At 36.2% G+C, this 20,634-nt stretch overlaps 1 protein-coding gene across 3 annotated transcripts in view; it reads left to right on the forward strand.

Moving 5' to 3' along the window:
* LOC144958147 (cubilin-like) overlaps positions 1 to 20,634 on the forward strand; it is a 232,482-nt gene that overhangs the window by 178,176 nt on the left and 33,672 nt on the right. For all 3 annotated transcript variants that reach the window (XM_078889900.1, XM_078889901.1, XM_078889902.1), the window contains 6 exons: positions 203 to 321; positions 9,239 to 9,464; positions 11,309 to 11,490; positions 15,499 to 15,658; positions 15,873 to 16,022; positions 17,621 to 17,812. In XM_078889900.1, coding sequence (XP_078746026.1) covers positions 203 to 321; positions 9,239 to 9,464; positions 11,309 to 11,490; positions 15,499 to 15,658; positions 15,873 to 16,022; positions 17,621 to 17,812 — 1,029 coding nt within the window. The remainder of the gene's footprint in view (positions 1 to 202; positions 322 to 9,238; positions 9,465 to 11,308; positions 11,491 to 15,498; positions 15,659 to 15,872; positions 16,023 to 17,620; positions 17,813 to 20,634) is intronic.

Below are 20,634 nucleotides of genomic sequence, written 5' to 3' on the forward strand. Positions count from 1 at the left end.
TGGACCCTTTGTAAAGCACTTTGACCACGAGAAGGGGATATAACATAAAAGCTCAATTTAAATAAAAATACTTAGATAATGATAACGGATCATTATTTGTACAATAAAATCAATTATCCGGAAACCAAGGTAAGCAGCTCTTTCTAAGTGTAGCTACTAAGTACAATTCCTTAATAATAGTGTCTCCCTGTGTCATTTGTAGCTTGTGGTGGAGTGTATACACAGCCTGGAGTCATAACAAGTCCCAACTATCCTAGAGATTATGACCACAATGATAATTGTATTTGGCAGATTGTCGCTCCAGAAGGATACAGGATCAGGGTAAGTACATCCCTTCTTTTAACCTTCACTCTCTCTCTCTCTCGTTTCTCTCTCTCTCTCTCTCTCTCTCTCTCTCTCTCTCTCTCTCTCTCTCTCTCTCTCTCTCTCTCCTCTCTCTCCTCTCTCTCTCTCTTTCTCTCTCTCTCTCTCTCTCTCTCTCTCTCTCTCTCTCTCTCTCTCTCTCTCTCAACCAAGATGGGGTAGTGGGCGTCTAATACCAAACTATAGATTCTCTGATTGGCCAATTTAATCAGGCATTTGGCTGTCTGGCAGCCCCGCTACTGCTTACGTTCTGCCTATAACACACACATACACATAAACAAACAAACACAAAGGGCGGGGCGGGTGGGGGGGGGGGTGGGGGTGGTAGGAGTAGGAATGACAGAATTCAAGTCGATCCTTATGCTAGGTGCCTGGTTACCGTGTATGTAGACACTCCATAATAAGACTGGAATTCTACATGCAGATGTTGAGTTATCAGCTTGGTAATATATGACGCTTCAATGATGAGATGGGAAGGAGATTGCCATCAAACTAACATCAAACCAGATCTTATCCCTGCTTTTGATATCTATCTTTTCCCCTTGATCAAGAAACTTAACTCTTGTCCCTGCAATAGACAAGTCATTTCAGTCTTCCCTTGACATGTGGGGCGCAAGGTTTATTTTCCTGGTTAACTTTAACCTTTTTTTTCTTCTAATTGCTCTAGAAACCAGACATTTATTGGGTATCTGGATCTATCTAATATATCTGGCATAAAGTCTAAACAAAGATTAATTTCTGTATTAGAACTGAAGACCAGGGATTTATTCATCGGTTACTCTGGCCTGGGAAGTGGATTGGTGGAATAAGAATCTGGCCAGAATTATTTTAGTAAACAGGAACAAGGTCTAATATGTTTATATTTGAAGCAAACAGTAATAGAAAATATTCTAATATCTTTGTAATCATTTAGTAATAACACCATAAAAGAATGTTGGCTATATAAATAAATATTTTTGTGGAAATTAAATATCATTATTAAACATTGAGAAAACATTATGTACAACATTTTGTTCTCCTTGATGGAATATCATATGCTAGTGCCGCGCTGAGAACCGGTCCCACGGTTCCTTATCTCAAAATTGAGAACCGGTCCCAAGGTGAAGAACAGTTGGCGGTCCTCACTTATCACCTTTCTATTTTAACGGTCCCAGCGATTCTAGTTTCTTTACTGCCTTTTCTCGGTTCTTTTGCCAAGGTCGTTAGCCTCTCTTCCACCAATCACCATCCATCCTACTTAATTAATCGCACCAACCCCCTCTTTTTTATATGCCCTCTTGTGTTTGGGGTGGGGGAAGAAGGGCCGCGTGCCGCCTTGGACGATTCCATTACTCGGGGTAAATTTCCAAATTTACTACACACTAATAATCACAATGACAATGATCTCTTATGACGACATCACCCCTCTTCTCTAATGGGTTATTCTTTGAAATGAAAGAGACTACTATAAGATGTATGTATTTGTGTGTGTGTTTCAAACCTCGCTGGTCTGTTTTTTTTATTTTGTCTATGATGTCACCACTCCTTTCTATCGCATTCTCGTCATTAAATAATACAATAATATTTTTATTTCGTTTGGTGTCTTAACTAACTAAATGATACAAGTTTCACATACTATTGCTTTCTTCAGAAATAACAATCATGACTTCTGTATTTTTAAAACCCCCATTAGATTATTTGGGGGGCCCGATAGCTCAGTTGATAGAGCATTCTCTTTACACGCAAAGGGTCAGAGATCGATCCCGGGTGCAGTCGAGCTTTTTTTTCTGATCTCCCTGGCTACTCAGCAGTGAATGGGTAGCTGGGTTTGTTAGATCTGGCGAAAAGTACTTTGGGATAGACTGGCGTCCTATCCAAAGGTAGAAATATTTAGAAATTAAAAGTAAAAAACAAAAACAAAAAAACAAACCTGAGCTTTTATATAGGGCAATATCCACTAAACATGCTCAAAGCGCTTTACAAAGGGTCTCTGACTAATACAACACGTAACATGTAGAACACTGTTGATGACCAGGTACTCATTTTACACCTGATTACAGTGATAGGATGTGAGTAAAGAGTCTTTCAAGGACTCAACTAGGTGCAGAGCGAGGCTCGAACCCAGGACATTCCGATCCGAAAGCGAGTGTCATAACACAAGACCGCATAGCCGCACAAAAATAGAAAAAAGGAATGGAGACGAAAAAAAAACAAAATAACAAAACTAATCCAAATAAACTCTTCCCATACTTTTGGTCCAGCATGCCACAGACACAAAATATTAACAATCCCTTTTCCCTAACACTAACATGACCTGACCCTCTCCATCAATCTTCGCAGACACACACACACACACACGCACACACACACACACACACACACACATGCTTAATGGATAGTGTTATAGCACTATTTTCATGTTTTGAGGTAATAAGCCTTCTCCGCACTCACACTTAGCGGTTCTACTGCCATCTACTGCAGGCACGGTCCCAACGAAGCCTTGTGATTGGCCAATGTCGAAAAAGAACCGGTTCTTTGACGGTCCCAACGATGCCTTGTGAATGGCCAATGTCGAAAAGGAACCGGTTCTTGGAACCGGAACCGCTCCTTGCGGTTCTCATTTCCCAGGGACTGTAGAACTGGTGGTCCTAAACATGCTTGGGACCGCTCCACACTATCATTCGCCAATCTGACATATATTGGGGATTGGTAAAAAGCTTTCATGAAAAAATTTGCAATGCTCTCAAGCAACATACTTTTAGCAATGAAATTTGTGACAATTTATTGAACTTCATTTTTGATACTTTATACACAAAATACACCCCCTTCCCAAAAACCATAGAATTATTTTTTGTCAAAAAAAAAAATTGTTGTAATGATTAACTTTTATTTCATGGAGCACATGACAAAAGATGACGTGAATTATAGATTTACTGAAATCAATATTTATAATTAATCACTTAGTATCACACGTGACATTTAGTTAATTGTATCACATGTTACAGTTAGTTCATTGTATCACATGTTACATTTAGTTCATTGCATCACACGTTACATTTAGTTCAGTGTATCACATGTTACAGTTCAGTGTATCACATGTCACATTTAGTTCATTGTATCACATGTTACATTTAGTTCATTGTATCACATGTTACATTTAGTTCAGTGTATTACATGTTACATTTAGTTCAGTGTATTGCATGTTACATTTAGTTCATTGTATCACATGTTACATTTAGTCCATTGTATCACATGTTACATTTAGTCCATTGTATCATATATGTGACCCTACGCCTTGAAGCGGTATTAAGTCGGGATTTGGAAAACGAAGAAAACCGGTTTTAAAGTGGAAATGGTCAAAATTATCAAATTTCATTTTTTGGTTGTTTCAGAAACTACAATCATTTTTCTACATGAAAACATAATTATTCAACATAGATATTGACGATAAGTTATATAAATTTAAAGTTTTAAAATGCAACTATCATAGAGACATTCAAAACGAGAGTTGACTTTCTCTCAGAGAGCCACCATTTCCAAAACTTAGTAATATTAAGTCTTTTCGTACACCAATACCATGTAAGATACCACAGCAAAGGCGTGTCTTTATCTATCTCCGGGAATGCATGACTGTTTCCATAATTTCATGGTTCAACCAATAATGAACTTTAAAAACTGTAACAGAGTCTAGGTTTTTCCCTGACAACCTTACAAATGAATGATTCTGATTGGTCAAGGATCATCATATGCACCTGTTGGCCATTAAAATGTCCGGGCCATGTGTCATGACGTCAGCATGCGTGTGTTACATATGTATTTAATATTCACCGCGTGCTATTACTTCTTTGTCTATCTGCATTGGTTAATGATTGAGATGAGGGTCCTTTGTCCCTCTTTCTTTATTCATGAAATTATAGGACATGCTAAGACTTTAATAGGACAAGAGTTGCGCAATCTTACACTTACAGAGATTGTTGTAGGATAAACATTTAATTTAAAGCACAAAAGCAGAATAGTTAATAGAGCCTTTTACAATTAATGAACTGCTGATGGAAATGCGTGTAACAAAAAAATGAAAAAGAGTTAGATGTATGGATAGATAAACAGAAAGAGAAATGGGCCTATCAATGTATAAATAGATAGATAAATAGATAGATAGATAGATAGATGAAATAGATGAAAAGGAGAGAGGGACAGACAGAGAGAGAGAGCGAGAGAGAGAGAGAGAGAGAGAGAGAGAGAGAGAGAGAGAGAGAGAGAGAGAGAGAGAGAGATGTTCGTTTTGTCGTGCTTTCTTTGTATACTGAAAGAAGGGGGAGTCTTTTTAGACAATCAACAATGTGGTGAACGCTAAGAAAAACTTGACAGATTCAATAACATGTTTACATGTCTGTCATTACACAATAAGCCCCACCCACCTCCTCCTCAAGCTGTCATCTGACTCAAAATGGAAACAATGCAATGAATAATTTGACCAGCCCATTTCTTAAATTGCAATCTCATTGGTCAATGTTTCCAGTTGATTGACTATGACTTATTTTGAAACAAAATGCTTTATTAAACTATCCCTACAATTTTTGCTCCACCTCCATCCCTTTCTTCATGTCTACCTCACTCTCTCCGTCTCACTTTTGTTTTTTCACACATACAAACACACACACACACACACACACACAGAGTTATACAGTCAGGCTTCAATCTTTACTCTATTTCCCTCTTGCCCTCTGAATGCACAAGCAGTCTCTCTCCCCTCCCCCTCTCGCTCCTCTTTTTCTTTATCTCTTCTCTCTCTCTCTCTCTCTCTCTCTCTCTCTCCTCTCTCTCTCTCTCTCTTCTCTCTCTTCTCTCTCTTCTCTTCTCTCTCTCCCCTTCTCTCTCTCTCTCTCTCTCTCTCTCTCTCTCTCTCTCTCTCTCTCTCTCTCTTTCTCGCTCTCTCACGTGTGTGTGTGTGTATTTTACTCTCTCATTCTTTCTCTTCCACTCTCATCCTGTTTCTTGATATTTCTTTCCCTGCCCACCCGGCTTTACATAGTTTCAAAACTGAACTTTGAAATTATAAACCCTTCTTTAACTTTTGACATTTTGAAATCCTATTTCCTCTAATAAATAAGACAAAAATGTCACATTAATAATTCTATTCATATTACTTATTTAATTATCTTTTGAGCAATGTCATAAAATTGTCGGCATTTTTTTGGGGTGTTTTATTTATTTTAAGGACATCTTACATAATAATGAATAACTAGATAAGTAATTCTTGGATTATTTCAAAAATTTGTATGTACATTATCAAATGTCTATTCTAAGCTCATGCCAATACAGTGGTCCAAAACTCCGGTTTCACCGGGATAAAAATCCGGTCTGGATCAAAATATTTCGGGTTACGGGCAACTTCCGTCAAATTCGGGTGAGATTAAATTGTTCCAAGGATACCCCCTCCAGTCACTACTACTACACCACCATATCATCACCAATCATCATCATTACCACTACAGCAACAACCGCCACCACCACATCATCATCACTACCACTACTAATACAACCCCCACCATCACTGCCACTACTTCTACAACCACGACCACCACACTATCATCACTACCATTACTACTACAACCATCACCACCACATCATCTTCACCACCACCACACTATCATCACTACCACTACCACTACAACCACCACTACCAAATCATCATCACTACCACTCCTACTACAAACCACCACCACATCATCATCATCTCTACTGCTACTATTTCAACTACAACCACCATCACCACCACATCATCATCACTACTACTACAACCATCACTACCACTACTACTACAACCACATCATCATCCCTACCACCACTACTACAACCACCAAATCACCATTCCTACCACCACATCACCGTCCCCACCACTACTGCTACAACCACCACATCACCATCCCTACCACCACTATTACAACAACTACCACATCACCATCCATACTACAACCACCATTACATCATCATCTCTACCACCACCATCACATCACCATTGCTGCAACTACTATTACAACCACCACAACGCCACCCCTACCACCACCAATACTACTGAATCAGTGTTGCAATCGCCGTAAAAACCCTTCAAACAAACTTAGCTCATCTCTCTCTCTCTCTCTCTCTCTCTCTCTCTCTCTCTCTCTCTCTCTCTCTCTCTCTCTCTCTCCTCTCTCTCTCTCTCTCTCTCACTCTCTCTCTCTCTCTCTCTCTCTCTCTCTCTCTCTCTCTCTCTCTCCTCTCTCTCTCTCTCTCCTCTCTCTCTCTCTCTCTCTCTCACCACACCCTCATCCTCCTGTACTTTCATCCACCTTCCGTCTTCCTATACTCTCACATACTTTGCCTCAAACTTTACCCTCGTTCTTTTCAGTTCGTTTCTCTCTACTTTCAGCCTCTCTCCTCTTCTCTCATCACTCACACCTCTTCCTGACCTCCCATATCTACTACTCTCTCTTCTATCCCTCTATCTGTTTTCCAACATCTTTCTGTCTTTGTCTGAATGGGATCTACTTCGTTTGTCCTTCCTCCAATGCGCTGCTTGGAAACTCGATGTTAATCTATTCTTCAGTCTTTTTCTCATCTGTATCTCTCTCTTTCACTGTCTATTTTTTTTATTAACAAATTGTAAACACATTAATGGTCCTCACGGGATGTAACTTTTCTGTTCATCTTTGAATTAACCAATAATAGAGTCTGAATCACAACCTATTTGCCCTCCACTTTGCCCTCTTATGCTTTATTGTAATTCTAGAACTTTTCTACTAACATTTCTCCTTTTCTGTCTCTCTCTCAAACACTCACACACTGGGCGGGGTTCCTGACCTCCCATAGTGGGCAGGGGGGGTACATACTGTCTCTTCTATCCCCTTATATCTGTTTTCCAACATGCTTTCTGTCTTTGTCTTGGAATGGGATTACTTGGTTTTGTCCTGGTCCTGGCCAGATGCCCTGGTTGAGAGGGAAACAGTCGAATGTATAATTAGTTTTTGGAGATGATATTTTTTTCATTGTAAATCATCTCTCTGTTATGCACTGTATTATGCTTTCTTTATATTATATATGATTTGTAAAACATTTGAGTGTGTTCCTCTTAGCGGGGACCTGTGCTTGTGTCTGAATGAGACTTTTAGTGATCTCAAACTAAGTACTTTGATAGAGTGCTTTTGGAATCTACACCTGTTTCTTATTTGAACCAACTCCCCTTTGTCTTCCCTTTTCTTGGATGCTTTATTGTAATTCTAGAACTTTTTACTATCCCATTTTCTTCCTTTTTACTGGCGCTGATATGACCTTAATGGGTTGCAAGCGCCATAAAACCCTTAAAAACAAAAACAAACAAACACACACACATACGCACACACACACACACACACACACACACACACACACACACACTACAACCACCACAACCACATTTTCATCATGACCACTTCTACTACAACCACCACCACCACTACATCTTCACTACCACTACTACTACAACCACCACCACCACATCATTACCACCACTACTACTACAACCACCACCACCACATCATCATCACTACCAGTAGTACTACAACCACCACCACCACATCATCATTACTACTACAACTAGAACCACCACCACCACCACATCATCATCACTTCCACTACTACTACTACTACTACTACTACTACTACTACTACTACTACTACTACTACTACTACTACTACTACTACTACTACTACTACTACTACTACTACTACCACCACCACCACCAACACTACCACATCATCCTCACTACCACCATTACTACAATCACTACCATTAGGTTTTGGAGCTTTACTTCATTGGAAATAAGGAAACTTTGGGGTTGTATTCGGCAATATGTTTATATATCATAATATAGTTCTAATCAGTTATCTATACAATATTTAAACACAATACCAAATACCGTCCCAATTCACTATTTTGTGCGGAAATTCCTCTTTCGGCATTGAAATCCTCCGAGTGGTGTCTGAAATACCTGTGAGTCAAATTGAAAATTGGTGTCTCTGCAAATTTTACTATTCTCGTCAAAGTTTCAATGCCCGTATATAAGGAGTTATCTTTTCCCATTGATTTGACTGTGCATGAAAACGGTGCCTCACTTCAAAGTCGATTTTCTCAAAACTTGGTTTTTACACATTCCCTATTTGAAACGATCATATCTCGGCAATGAATAATCCGAATTTTATCAATTTGATATCAAATTTTAAAGCATAAAATAAGCAATGATTAGGTACCAAAAACCCAAAATTGAAGAATCCGACTTAATACCGTTTCGAGGCGGAGGGTCACATATTCAATTTAGTTCATTGCATCACATAAAAAATATTACATTTAGTTTATTGCATCATATGTAATACTGAGTTCATTGCTTCACATATTACATTATTAATCACTTTAGCATCACATGTTACATTTAGTTCACTGCAGCTCATATTACGTTTGGTTCATTATATCACATGTTACATTGAGTTCAACTTGGCCTATTGCTGAAAAGAAGTGTCACATTGTGACACGGCTTTGTGGTCATGTGATATGACATTTGCCTTCAGACCAGAAGGTCTCTGGTTCCCAGTCCTGTCATTGACAGCACAAAGTTAAGTCCTTAGAAGAAGCTCCTTACTCCCATTCTGTCACTGCACTGAGCTGTAAAATGAGTACCTAATGGGTAACATTGTTGTCTTTTTCGAGAAAAAAAAGTGTAATTGTGCCTTATGGTGTCATGGCCCATCCTACGTGTTTAATATTGTTGTTTGCTTTAGACCCCTTGTGAAGCTTTGAGCACATTTTTATGGATATTGTGATATCTTGCTGAACAAGAAAAAAAAATATTTCATGTATAATCTTATTGATTTACTGTTACAGGTTCACTTCTCTGACTTCTCCTTTGAGAATCACACACTGTGTGATTATGATCATCTGATGATCTATAATGGTGGATTGCCTAGCTCCCCAATGTCAAAGAAATATTGTGGTTTGGATGTTCCCAGTGATTTTGTCTCACAGAGCAACAAGATCAGGATTGTCATGGAAACTGATTATTCTGAATCCTCAAGAGGATTCAGTTTAGAATACTCTTTTACATCAGGAGGTAAATTTTGTGTTGTTACTGATTTCACATAATACAATCACAGCCAGTTATTGGAACACCCGCTTTATGGGAACAATTTCTCTGTGACAGATTTTTTTCTATATAATTACAGCCGGTAAATCGGAATGCATGCTGGTTAATTTGAGCTGTTTCAGACTGTATATATTGTCATTGAACGTGTGGCTATGTGATCTTGTGGTATGACATTTGCTTTCGGATCAGAAAGTCCTGGGTTCGTGCTTTCCTCGGTACAGTGTTGAGTTCTTGGAAATTACTCTTTACGCACATTTTCTCACCATACTCAGGTTTAAAATGAGTACCTGGCCATTAACAGCATTGTCTCTGTCAGAAAAAAAAAAAAATTGTAATATTGCCTGACAGGCTTCACTTCCGGTTCTACATATTACATGTTGCTGTTGGTCATGGACCCTTTGTAAAAGCGCTTGAACACGTTTAGTGGATATTGCTCTATATAAAAGGTCGGGTTGTTTTTTTGTTTGTTTGTTTTTTTTTTTGTTTTTTTTTTTAATATCATAACTTGGATTTTAATACACAAAAAAATAAACACAGGTTACACGTTAATGTACCTGGTCAAAATTCCAAGACTACCTGGGCCTCATGGGGCCAGCCATGACAAGCAATGCATTCAACCCAGTCTTTAAAAGTTAGCTCCTTATAAAAAATAATAGATTGCATTTATATGGCCCTTATCTGTGGTAAACGTCATACTCTACACATTTGGCCAAATAATGTACATTAAACACATAGGGCGAGGCTTGCAGTCTGTTAAGTGTTTCTGAACAAAACACTGCTGCTCTACAAAATTTTAACATCCATCTTCAATGGGATGATGAAAAGTTGTGAAAAATATTTGATCTTTTAGGCTTGGTTTAAGTTATATTATGGGCTCAGGATCATATCTCTACATCAGACGATGGATGGAGAATTTCTTATGTTCAGAAGAACGATTAATTGGATATTCAGGCATGTCATCATTACCAGTAGGGATACCAAAGTTGACAAAATTAGTGTTACCATTGGAGCCTGTTGTTCAATCGCATGATTTTTTAAAAGTCCTGGCCTTGGATTCTATTGTACATTCTGGAGTAGGATAAGACCAATTTGGGGTGGAGAGAGAATTTAGATGAGATGGAAAATAAAGCTATGTTGCCAAACATCCAACTGATGACTATCATGTTATCAAATACACATGATCACGGTATTGGGCAACATTACTTTGTCATTGCTTTTTCACAACGCTGCATGGGGTAACATTTAACATATTCTATATTTATGAGCCAAAAGTCCTTTATCCCAGCAATTTATTAATATGATTAGTTTCCTATCAACAATTGGAATAAAAATTGTAAAGTTACGTGTTTCGACTTTGTCATTTAGTATCTATATACGCAAGACTTTAAGCTGTTGGGGCAACTTTGACCATATGATCTGTTACTGATCGCTACATTGTTAAACATAACGTGTATTTATAAAAAATGTGAAATCAGTACTTGTAATCAATAAGATTATTGTGATAAACCATATCAATAGCCAGGGCTGACATCATGTATGTATCAAATATCACTTTTCTATTGCCTATGGCGACAGAAAGTTTGCAATGTTGTTAATGTTTGGGAAAACCAGGAGGCCATTAGCATTTTGAAGAACTCCACATTGAATAAAGCCATCATCAAACAAAATATAAAAACGAAATGAAAATAGGCTAAAGAAAAAAGGAAACAAATCAATGCGACAAAACTTAATGTATTTTGAGGACATGTGCTAAATATTATTGTTACTATTGACTGTTCAAATTTGCCTTGGTTTATGGTCTGTCTTCACAGGGTGTGGTGGTCTATACCACAGCATGACTGGAAACATAGCATCCCCAAACTACCCATCCAGCTACCCTCACAATGTGGAATGTCGCTGGGATATAAATGTTCCATCGGGATATGTGGTCAACCTCAGGTTCAATCCTCCGTTCGATCTGCAGGCTGGCAACTGTCACAATGACCACGTCCAGGTAGGCTATAAGACATTCCTGCCAACTCTTTTGAACATTTGAAGAGAGGTGCTCTGAATTTGGCAGTATTTTTATTTTTATACACTAAGTTCTTGCCATAAGTTTGATGGGTGGCAATGTATTGATTTTTAGTTGTGTTTATACAGGATAATAATCTATTTATCACAAGCTGGGATTGGGAGGGGTGTCAGTTTAGCAAGCTTCCACTGTCGTCTTTAAATTAGCCTATTTAAACAAAGACCCCTCACACATGACAATGGATTAAAATTATTTAAATTATTGATTTGTTAAAGGCACCACAATGCTTGTATATTTTGTACATATATAAATTATGAGTAAATAATTTTTAAAAAGGGAACCCAGAGCAAAGACTGCTCTCTCCAAGATTGATTATGATTATAAAAATGCATGTATTATTTGTCTTACAGAAACATGGTTTTCGTCTATGGACACCGATAATTGCGTTTGGCTGCACCATATGGTTTGGAGGATGCCGACTTAAAGATAAATCAAAAATTTCAAAATCTATCAAAGAGGCATCAAAAATAATAAACCATCCTCTTGATGGAGTAGAAAGAATTCATGGAAAAGCAATAGAAAGGAAAGCATTCTCAATTACCAACAATAAAAAACATATTTTATACCATGAATTTAGTCTTTTACCATCTGGGAGAAGGTTTTGTCAGATTAAATGTAGAACTAACAAGTATAAATCAACGTTCGTTCCATCAGCAATAAAAATTTTGAATATTTCATATGGTACAGAAAAACCAAGGATTGATTCGTTGACTGATTAACTGATTAATTTATTTAATGTAAGATTAACTGACCAATTGATAATGATGATAATTTTTGGTGTCGAATTGCCACAATCGTAACAAATTGAAAACGAAATGAATATGTTTATGTTGTGTATATCGCACGTGTGAAAGAAAGAGAGGAAGAGAGAGAGAGAGAGAGAGAGAGAGAGAGAGAGAGAGAGAGAGAAGAGAGAGAGAGAGAGATAAGTAGGAGTGAAATATCTGTTCAATGTTACAGTTATCGTTTAACGTTATAACAAGTGTAACTAAATGACAAATTGCCATATTTATGGACAATAAAGATCTATTATTAATTATTATTATTATTATTATTATTATTATTATTATTATTATTATTATTATTATTATTATTATTATTATTATTATTATTATTATTATTATTATTATTATTATTATAATAGTATTGATTTGGCAAATTTTACTTTGTACAGAAAGGATAGAGACACTTCATTAGGTAAAAACAAAGGGGGAGGCCTATGCATATACGTAAATGATAGATGGTGTAAAATTGTAAATATAAAAGATCAAATCGACACTTCTGATATTGAACTACTTTCTTTGTCTCTACATCCACACTACTTGCCTCTGGAGTTTCGGGTTGTGATCGTTGTTAATGTTTATATTCCACCTAGCGCAAAAATTTATAAAGCATACAAATTACTAAGTGAGCATGACACCACCCGGACAGTCCACTAATTATTGTTGGTGATTATAATCACTGTCAGCTGCCCATAGCTGAACTTGAACAGTTAGTCACCTGAAAAACACGAGGAAACAACACACTTGACCTGTGCTATTGCAATATAAAAAACGCCTACAAAGCGCTACGAAAACAACCAATAGCCACGTCTGATCATAACAATTCTTTTAGGACCTCTAAATCAAAAAGTGAGAAACCAACTGGACTCCAGAGGCAATCCAGTGACTGAACGGCTGTTTTTACTGTACTCAGTGGGAGACATTTATGGCAGAAAGAGACAGTATTGGTGAATGGACTGAAGCTGTGACATGTTATATTACATTTTGTGTGGATTTGTGCGTGGAAAAAAAAGAAATTAGGATATTTCCTAACAATAAGCCATGGGTTACAAAACGACTGAAATATATTCTCAATGAAAAGAAATTTGCCTATATGAGTGGTGACATTAAACTAGAATTTGAAAAGAGAAAGGAGATCAGAAAAACAATAAAAGAAGAAAAGGTTGAATACAAAAACAAAATGGAGCGACAACTGAGATTGGGCTGCGCAAGGAAAGCATAGGAGGAGTAGACCAAAAGAAATTACCATTCCCACAAGGAAAAACGATATCTGATGTTTTTACTGTCGTTTTGGCAGGCTCCCATCTGTGCACAACGGTTTGTCAAACAACAATAAGACAACTCCACATGTTGAAGAAGAAACTTTAAGTTAAGAACATAAAGCACCAGGACCAGACAACATTTCCGGAACTATTTTGAAAAACTGTCACGAACAGCTGGCTATACCTTATACAAACTTATTTCAAAGGTCTATCGATGAACAGTCTGTGCCAGTACTTTGGAAAACATTGATTGTCGTTCCAGTTCCAAAAAAGCATTGCCCATCCGTATTGAACGATTTCCGTCCAGTGGTGCTTACATTGCTTGTCATGAGATGTTTAGAAAAAAATTTTTAATGTGAGCTCCTACAAAAATGTTATGACCTGAAATTGCTAGATCCGTATCAATATGCATACCAGCAAAATCTCAGTGTAGAAAATGCACTTTTAACCGCCACAAATTCGATCTCAAACCACCTTGACCAAACGCCCTCGAATTGTGCCAGAATCCTGTATGTTGACTTTTTGTCAGCTTTAAATGTGATGAACACTGATATCTTGCTTCAAAAATTGTGCAACATGGATATTCTAAACTACCTTATTAAATGGTACAAAGAGTTTCTGACCCATAGACCACATTGTGTAAAATTGGGTGAAAATATCTCCAACAAAAGAACATTGTCGAACGGATGTCCCCAAGGCTGTGTGAGTTCCCCAATCCTGTACATCTTATACACTTCAGACCATTCTTTGAAAATTGTTTTATAGTGAAATATGCAGATGATACTGCTTTTCTTGGTTTATTAAAAGATAAAGTTACCGAAAAGAATTATTTCAAACAAATTAATATCTTCACTGATTGGTGTAAAGAAAATCAGCTTGAATTAAATGTTGAAAAAAACTAAAGAGCAAGTGTTTGGTGTAAAAAATAAAAAGGACTTAAAATGCGTGACGATCGATAAAGATGATGTTGAGGTAGTTGAATATTTTAGATATTTAGGAATAACTATTGATAGTTCTCTCAGTTTCTCAACATATTAATATAATATCTAAGAAAGTTGCCCAAAGAATATACATCCAAAGTAAATTGAGAACATTTCAAGTAGGGAAGAAAACTATGTTAAGATTTATGACTCATTGATTAAAAGTGTAATTGCGTTTGGCTGCACTATATATGGTTTGGCGGATGCCAATTTAAAGATAAATCAAAAATTTCAAAATCTATCAAAGAGGCAGCAAAAATAATAAACTATCCTCTTGATGGAGTAGAGAGAATTCATGGAAAAGCAATAGAAAGGAAAGCATTCTCAATTACCAACAATAAAAAACATATTTTATACCATAAATTTAATCTTTTACCATCTAGGAGAAGGTTTTGTCAGGTTAAATGTAGAACTAACAAGTACAAATCAACAGCAATAAAAATGTTGAATATTTAATACGGTACAGCAAAACCAAGGACTGATATGTTGACTGATTGACTGATTAATTTATTTAATGTTAGACCAATTGACCAATTGATAATAATGATAATATTTTGTGTCGAATTGCCACAATTGTAACAAATTGAAAACGAAATTAATATGTTATGTTGTGTATATCGCACACGTGAAAGAAAGAGAGGAAAAGAGAGAGAGAGAGAGAGAGAGAGAGAGAGAGAGAGAGAGAGACCTGTTTGATGTTATAGTTACCACAAGTGTAACGAAATGACAAATTGCCATATTTATGGACAATAAAGATCTATTATTATTATTATTATTATTATTATTATTATTATTATTATTATTATTATTATTATTATTATTGTTATTAATGGCAGACTGACTTTAACTGATTAAGTTAGCTGTATACATTATTTGTTGTTGTTTTATTTATATATTTTCTATTAGGCATTCGACTCCTTTGTCAATGGCACCTTGGTCAGTCTCGGAACCTGGTGCAGTAATGTAGAACCCCCAGTGTTGAGGTCATCAACAAGACGAATGGTTGTGGTATTCCGATCTGATGCCTCCATCAATGGCAATGGATTCTCTGCATCTTGGAACTCGGGTCAGATTTTTATTATATGTTTGATTTATAACTTTTGTTTAATGTGTACTTTAAAAAAATGTAATGTAGTTTCCTTTCATGATTCTGATAACGGGGCCATTCAATTTAACCTCCATGACCATTTCTAAGTGTAGACTTAATTCATTAAAGTTTAATTTCCTCCGGCCAATTCCTTTCCTCTAAATAATGTTGTATTTCTTTCTGTTGTCCATAGCATGCGGTGGTTTGTTCACTGACCAGATGGGTACTTTCACATCCCCTGGATATCCCCAGGATTACGAGAACAACATGAATTGTACTTACATAATCCAACCACCAGCCAACAGTTTGATAGCTCTTAGGTTCAGACACTTGGAGATGGAAGGTCTGTATGGTACATAATAATGATAATAACAAAATGATAGATAGGGCAACTAGCAAGTAGTGATTTGATGATAATGTGATGATAAAGGTGATGATGATCATGATGATGAGTTGACAACATAGGATTTGATATGGTAATTATAATGATAATGATGAGGTAAAAAGAGTTTACTATACACGTGTCACACATGTTATGAAAAGGAACCTGATCTCCTTTTATATGTACAAAATGACAATGACTGAAGTGAGTAGCCTCTATTTTGAGGACATGGAAAAATTATAACAAGTTTCGAAATAGTTTTAGGTAACTGAATGCTATTGGAAGGAGATCTGTGGCCTTGACGTATTGATTGTAGGAGTTGCTTGATTTGTTAGCTTAATTTGCTTGTTGAAATATACCAGTCCTTTTAAATAATATTTACATGTGATTGTCCTTATGTTATTGTTTATTTTTTTTTTTTAGTAGTGCAGCTGTGTTATATTGTATGAATCTCAGGGATTCTGATTCCCGCTGTGGGCAGTGGAATGTTGTCCTTGGAAAAGGCTCTTTTTGCACATTTTCTCATTGTACTCAGGTGTAAAATGAGTACCTGGTTTGTAACAACATTGTAGAAAAATAAATGTAAAAATAAATGTTTCATCCTTCATGTAAAGTGTTGATGTTGACTTGGGACTGCTTGTAAAGCGCTATGAGCCCATTTAGTAAATGCTATACATAGATTTGTTTAAGATGAAATAAAAAGAAAGATGAAATTTAATTAAATGAGATTAATAATGATTATGGCAGTTACAAATAGAAATATGAAGGCATTACGTATCTTATGACAATATAATATCAGACGGGTAGGCTTGTGGGATTCCACTTCCAGTTGAAAAGGGTTGTATTATTCCTCCGACGGGCTCAGGCTTGATCCTTGATCCTTCAGTGACTGAACTGGCAAAGGCAAAAGCTCCGGCATCTTGATGGTGGAAATCAAAATTCATCAAATATCCCACAAAGTCCCAAAAGATAAAAATCTTAATATATATATATATATATATATATATATATATATATATATATATATATATATATATATATATATATATATATATATATATATATATATATATATATATATATATATATATATATATATAATGTGAGGAATGGAATGGGTGGCTGTCCGGGCATAGATTGTAGAGAGAAGTGAGTGAGGAAGATTAGATCGGTCAGCTTTTATATTAAGTGTCTACGTGACAGAAGGTAGAACGAAAAGTATTCACTTATTTGAAATTAATTCAAGGGAAGGCTATTAAAGGAAAGATGAACTTATATTAGAAGATAAAGTTTTTCTAAGCCTACCGAAATATAACGAGTGAGATGAATTCAGTTCTTACTAAAATAAAACTTTAATAAAATAAATGTGAATAATCTTTACTGTCGCAGAGCATATCTTACTGATAATCAGGCAATCTGAGGTTTGACCTCAGTCGAGGAGGCTGATCTGATTTTTAAGGGTGATTTTTTTTCTGCTTTGTATGGCACTATTTGACACATATTTCCAGTCCCTGATTGCTAAGTTTTCACTAACTGTTTGAAATATATTTTGATTCCAGGTTCAGCTAATAATTGTGGTTTTGACAATTTGACTGTGTATGATGCAAATTCAAGAAGACGACCCTTGACTACCATCTGTGGCAGGGAAATTCCTGAAAGGGATTTGGTTGCTCGGGAAAATGCAACAGTCGTCTTCCGCACAGATCAAAGTGAAACCTACAAGGGATTTGAGATGATCTATTACTCACGAGGTAATCTTTTAGAGGGAAATCTATGTGGCATTAGTAGCCAAATTATGATAAAGTGTCTTGTTGTTCTGATCTCGGCAAGTGAGTGCCAACCACACCCTTGCAATGATACCAGCAGCTTAGTCTAATGTGAGACAACAATCGTTTGTGGATTGAGATGGTCTCGGATTGCTCTATCCAGTACTAAAATACTGTTCCGACTTGAAAAGCTAGCAGTATCTAAGTGGTACTGTTAAAGTTACAGCTTGTTTGTGAAAATGGGGCGAGTCATTTGCATTGTGGTTAACCATTGGCAAACAGTATGTGAGATGACATTCTACGTCTTTTCTAAGTTACAGGTGGAGTATTATGAATGAAAAAAACTAAATGTGTCAATTGCAGCAAAACTGGATGGATCTAGGTCAGCCAGATACTGTCCTTTTGTTGGTTAGGGCAGTCTGATAAGATGATGTCATCCTGTTGCTATTACAAGATCCAAATCAAATGAATACTTGAAAATGAGGCACTGTATACCCTATATACCATATTATAATATCAAACATTACCATGGTGATTAAACTATATTACCATATTTCTCAATTGTTGTCATTTATCATGTTTTTTAACAATCCTTTTTAAAAATAATAAAATGTGAAGCCCTTATCAGGAAAATCTATCTGTAATCGGGAGGTAGGGAACAAGTCAACCCAATCAGGAATTTCCCAAGCAAATTAGAAGGGTTGGCAGATCTGTGTATGTTACGGTATTTGTTGTTTACAGATGAAGGGTATATGCTCCTCGGGGGGAATGTAGTGATTGCCAGACAGAAAAAAACCCAAAAGTTTAGAAGCTTGTGGTCTTGAAACTATTAATAACGCAAATCTGAAATTCAACCCCATTCAAACCCCGGGTTCAGTCAAGATTTTTTTCTGAGCCCATGTCCATTCAGCAGTGACTGGGTAGCTGGGTCTGTTAGATCAGGTGGAAAGTACTTTGTGATAGATCTTGCATCCTATTGAAAGGGTTGCAATCAATTTCTATTGTCGGTTTCACGCTACAGAAACCACCATTAACTCCATCTCTGAAGCACTAAGAATAATCCATTTATTGATATCAACTTAATTTTACATGAAAATATATTGTAAAATTTGAAATCCACCATTGTTTAAACAATACACAGCATTTTTGCTATATCAAAATTTGGGACATGATTCTCAAATTTTGATGGAATCTATCGATCCCCCGTTTTGCTTTATGAATGTGTAGTCTTTTTTTCTTCATGATCCAATTAATTTTCTAATGTCTTGAATAGTGATTTGCTCCCATGCATTGCCCCATCTTGTTAATATACAAATGATTGATCCGGATAAAGTAAAACAAAGTTTGGAAATTTTTTTTCCCTAACAGTGTTACATGATTTTGGGGTTGAAGTGTCAATGAAATATAATCTAGTTTTACTCTGCCAACTTACTCCAGCAGGCACTATAATTTTTTTTTTTTTTTTTTTTTGATAAACCTATTTCTTTTATGCAGACCTGTCTAAATTGTAGTCGCTAAAGTAACTTTAAAAATCAACAATTTATCCCAACAAGGATTAAATACTTCAAAATACTTAAAATTGTGTTGTCTGGCATCAACTTTTATTTTCACTAAGTTTCATTGACAAAGATTTTCATAAAGTTTTGAAATTGGAGCCAAAATTTTGTAATTCTATGAATTTTTCATGATAGTAAGCAGGTCTGTTTTATGGTAAAATCTATTCAGGGAAACGACTTAATTTTATTTGACTAGACAACCTTATTATGTGGGTTTCTAGTGAAAACTAAAAAACAAGACGCAAGGTAGGAAACTTTCGATATCATGATTTTTGAACGACTTTGGTAGAAATATAGTTAGAGTTGTCAATTTCCAAATCTAAATCCCCCCCCCCCCTATTTTTTTAAATTTCAAATTTCATTGTAATTCAAGAGAGGAAGAATGGTGTAAATATTTATAAGTGGGGATCCTGACCTCCCATAGTGGGCATGGAGGTACATGCTGTGTCTTCTATCCCCCCATTGTTTCCTGTCATTGTCTTGGAATGAGATTACTTAGTTTTGTGCGGGTGGTTGGATGGGAGCATCACCCTTGAATCATATACCTATGATGTTCGCATGGGTGTACGATCCGATAGTGATGTCGTTTCTTCTTCTCTTTACTAGCCTATCCTGCTTCTTTGGTTTGTGATTGTATTTTTGACAGGGGATATTTTTTTTTTCCTGTAAATCTTCTGTCTGTTTGTTCTTGGTTATTTATAATTTAGCTTATGATATCTTTAGGTTATGATTTTGATTTACATTTGTACTATTTTTGTTAGATTGCTTGTTTTTTTTGTTTCAGCGGTCTCTCATATAACCTCAATTGTGTTGGAAGAGACCTAAAGCAACAAACAAAAAAAAAACAAACTTAGTTTTGTCCTGATCCTTGGCTGGGAGAGAAACAGTCAAATGTATAGTTATAATTTTGGGAGATGATATTTTTTTCCTTGTAAATCTCCTCTCTGTTATGCATTGTATTATGTCTAGTTTACATTTTATATTATATGATTGGTAAACATTTGAGTGTATTCCTCCTTAGTTGGGACCTGTGCTTGTGTCTGGGTGAGACATTTAGGTGATCTCAAACTAAGTACTTTGACGGTGTGCTCTTGGAATCTACATCTGTTCCCTATTTGAACCAATTCCCCTTTGTCTTACCTTTTCTTTTGTGCTTTAATTGTAATTCTAGAACTTTTTACTATCCCATTTTCTTCCTTTTTACTGGCGCTGATATGACCTTAATGTGTTGCAAGCGCCTTAAAACCCTTA

This window comes from Berghia stephanieae, chromosome 12 (assembly GCF_034508935.2).
Source record: "Berghia stephanieae isolate SIO BIC M18660-M18661 chromosome 12, UCSD_Bste_1.3, whole genome shotgun sequence".
NCBI lineage: Eukaryota > Metazoa > Mollusca > Gastropoda > Nudibranchia > Aeolidiidae > Berghia > Berghia stephanieae.